Here is an 8,429-nt window from a genome sequence, read left to right as displayed (position 1 = left end):
TTTCTTTTTTTAAATGTTTTTTCTTCCTCTCTCAAATGTCCCTCTGTGCTACTGGGTTGTGGGCCAGAGGAGGCTACTTCTATATGGCCAGCCGTTCGGGGATATGCCGCAAGCCAAGGTTGCGTTCTGATTGGCTTGGCTCCGGTGACAAATTGGCCTATCATGAATCGGACGGACGGAGGTCGCTCTCGAGGAGCCATGGCTGGAAGCTGGCTTACAGCTTGCTTTTTCCCTTCCCCAGGTGCTGACGCTAGCTCCGAGCCCATGATCTTGGAGCAGTATGTGGTGGTGTCCACCTACGAGAAACAGGAGAACTCCGAGATCAGCCTGCAAGCCGGGGAGGTCGTGGATGTCATCGAGAAAAACGAGAGCGGTGAGACACTTACACCTATTTTTCTTTTTAATAGTCTGCATTATTTTTTTGTTCTCTCTCTCTTCCCCTCCCACCCCTTCAATTCCCCCACCATCGCTCCATACAGCAATATATTAGGTCCATCTGGGACCGTGTCTGGCGGAGGAGGTTGAAGTTTCCCTCTGTTGGTTTGGGCCGGTGGCCAAAATGTTGCCTTCCACCGTAAGAATGTCTCATAGGTTTGCACGTTAATTAGCCAATGATCATTAATGGGAACCTAAGGGGGAGGAGGAAACGAGGCGCAGATCATGTGCTTATTCATTAGATTGATGCAGTTGCCCTGCTGTCTCTTTTTAAGGGTCTTGTTGGCATTTCCATTACAAACGGTTATTTGGGGGGATTTATAACAAGCGGTTAGACTTGCTCTGGGGTGAAAAGTTGTCTTACTGACTCAGCTGCTGGCCCAGAACTGAGAAACAGGGGGTAGAAATAATATGTAAAATAAAACTGCTCTTTTCCTCCAAATGGCCCAACCAGTGCTTCTCTCTTTTCTCCCAAAGCAGCTGAGGCTCTGTCCTGGAAAAGTGAGGTAAAAGTGATTCCATGTCACTGCTGGAATAACCAGCTTCCACTTGGGCAAGGAGGTGCTGGCAAGGGACTAGACTGGATCAGACTAATGTATTGTGATTTTTAAACTCCTGGAAGCCTGGTGTCTCATAGCCAGCCCAAGTAACTGTCGGAGCCTCCTGCATAGATGGGTGGTTCTGAAGGGGTAAATATTGGCTTAAACACCTGCCCACTTTTCCCTTGCTCTACCTTCCTTCTGCATCCAAATCAAACCGTTGTCCCAGGCATCGGGTCACCCACTTCTTGCCCAGAGGAGCTGTTCCAGTGTTGGGCTCATTCAGACGAAGATCTGAATCTCAGTCTGAGCACCGGTGACTCTAGTTTGATGGCAGCAGTGTTCTGGGTACTCAGCATTTCTGAGAAGCGAGCTTTGACCCGAGTATCTTGATCTGGATCCAGAAGCCATTCAGCAGAACCCTGTAGCCCAGATATTCCCCAAGGTGGTGGTGTTTCTATCCCAAGTACCTGTATTTTCACTGAGCATCACTTCCATGCTTTTATGGAAAGCTAATAACACTTTAAGTCTATGCACAAGTGATGCATTTGAGGAACGGTTAGCCTGCCAGCTGACTGGCATGGTGGTATAGGTGTACTATGTGAAAATAAATAGACATTGGTTAGTGGAGCCTTTATGGGTTTTTGGGTATTTAATATTGCGTACATTAGCAAAATGAGCAAGGAGGCCAAAGCACATATTTACCCAATTTTAAAGAGGTCATTAAGGTTAAAGGAGGGGAAAGATGCCATAAAATATCTTCACACACCTAGCGTAGTGGCTAACGGATTCATTTGCTAAGAAGTAGATATTACCTATGTTGGTCCCAAGGGCCGTATTCTGGCAACTGTCATTCAACTCTGGGATATCTTCTCTCTCCTGTTTTTTTAGAACCGGAAACAAACCAAGAAGTCACCAAGGGAGTTTGAGTTGTTCAGACAATGCAAAAGTGTCTGATTTCCCACTAGAAAAACATGGGGTTTCCAGTCCAGTCCAGCCTTCTCTGTTGTGCCTAGCACCATTCATGTAGTTGAGAGCTTGCAGAGGCTTGCCGGGGGAGCAGGGAATGTCTCTAAGGGAAAGTGTTGGCATTGAGTGGGATGAGAAGGCTGGAAAAGTAACTTGGCTACAACAACAAAAAAAAGATGACTTTGCTCACCTGAACAGAGAGATTACAGTTTGTCAAAGTCCCCTTTTAAAATAAATCCAGGGTTTTAGTAGCTGCAGTCACCCTTCAGAGGCTTTTTTTTTTGGGGGGGGGGGCAGGAACAGACCTGTGAAGCACTAATGTGTTGTGATCTAGGTGGAAGAAAATCTTTCCTCTGCTTCCTGCTCAGCCTTATTCTTCAGAGCCTAATGTTCACTTCAGCCTCTGGAAACGCACGCTGATTAGTTTTAGCATACTCTCCAGCACTGAGCATGAAGAGCGGGGTTTCTTGTACTCCTTGATATTTTTTTTTTATTGGAATTTAAAACATAAGAGTTGGGAAAACTTTTTGGCTGTAAGGGGCCACCAGCCTGAAATATTGAAAAGCAAAAGGAAGGTGCGTGTTGCTACTGTCCTGCAAAATATAGGTAGCTGACTGCTAGCAGTGGGAGAGCAGCAGTTGGTCTGAACATTTGTCTAAACCAGGGGTTCTCAAACTGGGGGGTCACGAGCAACTTTAAAGGGGGGTCGCAAACTTTTCCTCCCTCCCCAGCGGGGCTGCCGCTGCCACCCAGCACTTTGCGCTGCTTCCACCAGCACTTCTGCTTTTGTCGCCAGTGATTCCGGTTTCGCTGGCACGCGGGGGACCCCCCTCTCCCCTCCGCTCCTTGAGCAGTTGCCGGGACACTCCTTACTTCTCGACCAGCTGTCGGGGGTATACCAACCAAAAAAGATTGAAAACCCCTGGCTTTAATCAATAGTTTTAATCATGGGAAGGTTATGTAAATTGATATATAATTTTACGGTGTGGCGGTATCACAGAGTTGGAGAACCCCCTTGTCTAAACGTTTTTCTGGTGGAGAAAGTGGATTGTAAGCTTTCTGAAAAGCAAGATTCCTAAACTTCAGCAATTCCTGGCTTGGCCAGGTTAGAGACACCACAGGAAGGGCCTTTTACTTTTTCTTGTAATGTTCATGCTTTTCAGCTTAAGGAGAAGCCAAGATGTTTGCAAGTGATGCAGAAATGAAAAGGTAGCAAAAAGAAAAGTGCTGGTGTGAGTTGAGGTATAAATGCAACGTTTGGATGGCCAGTGGATGTTGGGCTGCTCTTCATAGCACATGGATGACCTTTTTTTCCCTAGAAAGAGGGATTATGTGGATTTATTTTACCCACGTGAATCTCCACGTACAATCAATAGGTGGATTCCCTTGAAGAATGATCACAAATGGAATCCATCTGGGCTCTTTCTGGTCCCAGTTGTCCTGTAGGTTTGCTTCTCTCCCTCTGGCTCAGGCAGGTAAAAATCCGGTGAGCCTTTCTGAATGTAATTTCTAGTGATGATGGCTCAGTGGTAGGAACAGATGTTTCCTTGCAGCGCTGCCCATGTGCGCAAACATACAGAACAATTGGACAATTGTTCACTGCTTAGTTCAGACCATTACCATCAGACTGAACATCATGCTGAATGCATGACATCCACTCCGCTGCGCTAATGCCTCTGATGAAAACCTTTTTAGAGACCGTGTATATATAATTACATGCCATATGGGGTTTGATTCTGTTTAAACTATGCTGTAGGAAAGCTGGAAATGCAGAGGCAATACTTGTCTCAGTTGTTCCAGTTGGATCACATCGTGATACCACACAAAAACAGCTAACGTCCATTGGCTTCTTCACCTCCTAGTGACAACAGATCTGTAAAAGGAACCATATATTCTGTTGAAAGACCCGAGTTAGTTTAATAGCAATATGGGCCTGTACTCTGCATGCTAAAACTTGGAAGCAGTTTTGCAGACAGGGTGAATAACGGTGGCAAATCTGGTTTTTGGTTTTGTCCTTTATCAGCAGTTGCATCAAAGCTGCCATGACGCAGGCTGGAGAAGCAACCACACTGTTTGCCTTGCTTGGGGGACAATCTGCAAGAGGTGAACTGAAAACAGTGCGGCAGCCTTGATGGGCCTGAACCAGACTTTGGCCCAGTGATCAATTTGTCTGGCTTTAAAAGAGGAACAGGGAGGCTTGCCATGGAGCAGCCAATTGTCTGCTTGCTCTTATCCCACAGCAAGTGAAAGCTAAACTGGAAGGGAGGCAGCACAGCTCTTTCTTTTCCCATTCAGATTGTCTTTTAATGTAACCTCTGTCCTTGTCCCTGGAAGGCCTCTGCTCCCTGCCCTGAGAAAAGTACCGTTCTGTCATCCTGTGGTGTTGGTGCTGGAGGAGATCACTGTGCCTCTCGCAGCACAGAGAAAGCTTCTGGGGCTAGAACCAGAGTGTTCAAATCCCATTAGTTTTAATGGTAATTGGAAGCACATTCAAATGATCCAGTCCTGCAGGGCATGTTAAACTACTTGAGCACAGAGGAGCGGAGTCAGGGATGCTTGGAAAGCTGCCTTCGTTCCGAGTAATGGTGTTGCACTTACGTAGGCAAAGCAAGTCATAATCAACGGAACATTTTTTCCTTCTATCTACAAGAGAAGGAAGGAACTGCAGAATCTGGATTCTCGCTACCCCAAAGTTCAGGCATGTTCAGACGCAGTTATCTCTGCTATTTAGGTTTTTTTGTTTTTTTCTTTAAGTTATCCAAACAGTCTTCTGTGTGCCAGCAAACTCGGAAAGTGTCCAAGTCCTCCAACTGAAAACTCCTCCATTACTGCTCTGATGTGCCAGTTGCAATGTCAATGAGCCGCACGTGATGAATAATTTCGGAGACCGTTCCAGCCACGTTGTATCAAGCCCATGAGTCGATTCAACCTGCCAGTTATTGCAACCGTCACAAACTCATCTTGTTCAGGCAGAATCCCACTGAAATGAACGGGACTTTGTGCAGCTAAAAGCAATCTTCATTAAATATAGGCCAGCTGTCAGGTATTTAAAGGAAATGATTATCATACATGCCAACACAAATCTGTCTTGAGACCTCCCCCTGACCTCTGGCTTCAGTTGAGTGGTGGTTACCCTACCAGGCATATATTTGGGGTCTGTTATCCCCATGCCATGTGCAATTATGTCCTTTTAGCGTTCACTGCGGTTACATGTGCATCAAGAGGGAAATTGTAGAGCTTTGCATTCGGTTCAGAAGTGCTCTGTAGTGCTAGTCCTTTCCTCAAAGCTGTTTTTTCAGCTCAATTATTGCACTTGTTTAAATTTATCTTTAGCCAGCAGGTATGCTCTAAACAGTCTCTTGTAAAATCTCTGCAGAATCCAATTCAAATTTGAAGTGTGATAGGCTAGATTTTAACCGCAGCAAAAAAACTGAAGCAGCAGATTTTAACTGCTTTTATTGCCAGCCTTCACAGTACAAACGACTGACTCAGTCTATGCAGAATTTTTGTTTTAAAAAAAAGAGGGGAAGAAAAATTGGACCTGAGTCGACTCCTTTACTTGCCAAGTTTCACTTGGACACAGCTTGAAACGGTCAAGTTATAAATTTGTGGCGATGCCGTTTGTAATGGAAACCCTGACAGACCGTTAAGTATAACTGTATGACCAAGCGCCTTTTATACTGTTCTTCTTCCGTAGCCCTGATCAGAGGGGCGGCTTCAAGGCTCCTTACATGTAACCCATGGGGATTTGCTTTTGTGGTGGTAAAACATGGGATGGCATTTTCAGCTGGGCTGAACAAGCCCATAGCCATTTCCTTTGCAATTACATAGCTGCAGACCTATTTCCAATATTGTATTACACGCAATGTATAAAACAAACCTATTATGGCTCATGTAATTTTATCGGGACCCAGGGGGATTTTTTTGGTAAGGGGAATCGCTCCTTTTCTTGTTGCTTGCTGAGATTATCTTGTGGCAATGTGAGATTACATCTTGGAGTATTTTGTGCTTTACAGTAATAGGGGCCTTTGTTCTCCAAGGCATGTTAGTCCAGGGTTTCTGAGGCTCACTGTTGTCCCCCAGTGTCAGTGGGCCTGTGAATACCTGGCAGCATACTCTGTATCCTTGCTGTAGATGATCACATGTACCTTGGGCTTTAGACCGTTTTCTTTTGATTATTGTGACTAAACGGAGACAGGCTCCACCACAACTTTGCTTCCCCAGAGAAAGATTGCCAGACTTCCCTGCTTTTCCTCCGTCCCGTCATCCTAACTGCTACCCAGGACAGCGTATCCAGATCCTAGCCCACAAGATAAATAGGTGCATCTATTTACATGGCACGAGGCATCCCAGAATGCTCTGTTCATTGCTCAATGTCCTGTGCCTAGGGCCTGTTAAAGGAGGTGCAGCCCCTTGCTTCGTCACAATCGCTGCTCTGATTAGACTTCCCAAATAGCTAAACAAAATCTTAGCCATGAATCAAATCTGTCCGGGGTTGGAAGGAGCCTGGAAGTCATTAGGCTTATTTGATACTTGCCGTGCCTCTTATTTTAAGATTCCAGTATTGCCTAACTGGCCCAATCATGATCCACAGACTCTGGAGTTTAAGAGGTCCTGCCTTGTGCCTGTGAAAGCGCCTGTTTTTATTCTTGGCTGTTGGAGCAGCCTTTCTCTTCAATATGCTGCTCTCTGCTCCCAGATCTCCTCCCATTGCTTACCATTGTTAGCCCTACATCCCTAAATATCATTCCTGGACTACCAGCGCCTGCAGTTGCAACTAACCTTCCCCCTTCGAAATAGAGGAGGAGGACAAGTGCAAGACCACACATGTTTTGCAGTGAACAAGTGTGAATGTGCACGTAAATAACTGGGATTTAATTGATAACCTCCTGGATTCCCTTCCCTGACTCTCATCTCTCCTGCCTGGCTATCTGCTGCATTTCTGGCTCTTCCTCTGCATAGATTTGTTTCAGTGGAGAGAGACCAGTCATTTTTTCTTTTTCATGGTGCTACATACACAGTAATGCTCTGTGAACACCATATGCTCTCGCATATGACATGCACCTCCTTAAAAAAAAAAACAAACCCAAAAAACAAACAAAAAAATTAAACAAACCAAAAAACCCCAGCTGCTGGCAATTGGAGTGCACATGATATGCAAGAAAATATGGTAAGAGCAGCTTGTGCTGCTTATCAGGCAAAAGAGTCAAATCTGCATGTGATCCACAGGGAGCAGAACGGTGAGCTGGCTCAGCTGCCTAGCTGCTGCTACTCGAAGTGCAAGACATGGGAGGTGACTTAGTACAAGCAAAGATCTCTTTTCTCTTTATTCTGCCTTTCAAAAAAAAAAACTAGGTGTGTATCTGATTCTAGGGTCTGATGTATGTGAGAAAATATGGTACTCACAACTTTGTTCTCTAGCTTTAAGCTTGCAGCATAACAGAACATTGCTGAGCTTAGACAACTCTTTTCTTCAAGAGTGTTTACTAACTGAAGTAACTTGGAGGCAGCGCCCCGTTCTTCCAGCGGTAGGAATGCCTACATAACTGCACACCATGCACATGCGTTTAATATGGTTGCTAATGCCATGACAGTTAGTTGCACACCCAGCTGGTGGCTGTGCAGTAGACACCTGTGTGCAAATTACTTGAAATAATGTGTATAGTCACATGCTGAGTGCAGTTAAGCATCTTTTTCCAATAACCTAACTCTCTCTTACTATACATTTCAGTGTTCTCAGGACCACCAGCGTGGTCCATAGGACTCGGGTCTGGTGCTGAGGCTTAGTCCTGAATGTAGCAGGTCACCGATAGGGCTGGGACATCTACAGCAAGTTGCCTCACCCTCTGGATTACTGTTTTTCCTTGTCCTCCCATGTATTGTCTGTTTGGTCCCTTTTGGGTTCTGGCCACTTCTAAGAGAGAACAGTCTCTTACAGCACAATGGGGCCGTGATCATGGTTAGGTCATTTAAGCACTACAAGAATCTTAAACTAAGAGGGATAGCAGGTATGACGAAGGCTGAAGTTCAGTGCTGACAAATGCAAGGGGTTCCCCCTCAGGAAGAATAATCAAAAATACAAATGCAACATGGGTGACGCTTGGCTGGGTGGAAGCATTATGGAGATGAGTCTGGGAGTCTTGGTAGATCACAAACTCAACAGGAGTCTGCAGTGTGGTGTAGCTGCACAAAAGGCAAATGCAGTTTTGGGATGCATCCAATAGAAGCATTAGGTGCAAGACATGGGAGATGATAGTGCCTCTACTTATAGATTCATAGATTCATAGATTAAGGGTCGGAAGGGACCTAGTAGATCTTCTAGCCCGACCCCCCGCCAGGGCGGGAGAACAACAAAAACCCCAAAAAGAGAAATGGGACTCAAACGAGTCCAGCCAGGTGGGCATCCAGCCTCTTCTTAAAGACCCCCAGGGTAGGGGCCAGCACCACTTCCCTTGGAAGTTGGTTCCAGCTCCTAGCCGCCCTAAC

General features: G+C 45.6%; 1 protein-coding gene across 2 annotated transcripts in view; it reads left to right on the top strand.

Moving 5' to 3' along the window:
* Positions 1-8,429, top strand: part of SH3PXD2A (SH3 and PX domains 2A) — a 331,374-nt gene that overhangs the window by 247,176 nt on the left and 75,769 nt on the right. For both annotated transcript variants that reach the window (XM_019502762.1, XM_019502761.1), the window contains exon 8: positions 242-373. In XM_019502762.1, the coding sequence (XP_019358307.1) occupies positions 242-373 (132 nt within the window). The remainder of the gene's footprint in view (positions 1-241; positions 374-8,429) is intronic.

The sequence above is a fragment of the Gavialis gangeticus genome, unplaced genomic scaffold (assembly GCF_001723915.1).
Source record: "Gavialis gangeticus isolate Ggan-Ray unplaced genomic scaffold, GavGan_comp1, whole genome shotgun sequence".
Classification (NCBI taxonomy): Eukaryota; Metazoa; Chordata; order Crocodylia; family Gavialidae; genus Gavialis; species Gavialis gangeticus.
The sequence above is the reverse complement of the archived record's forward strand: the minus strand, read 5'-3'. Positions and strand labels throughout refer to the sequence as shown.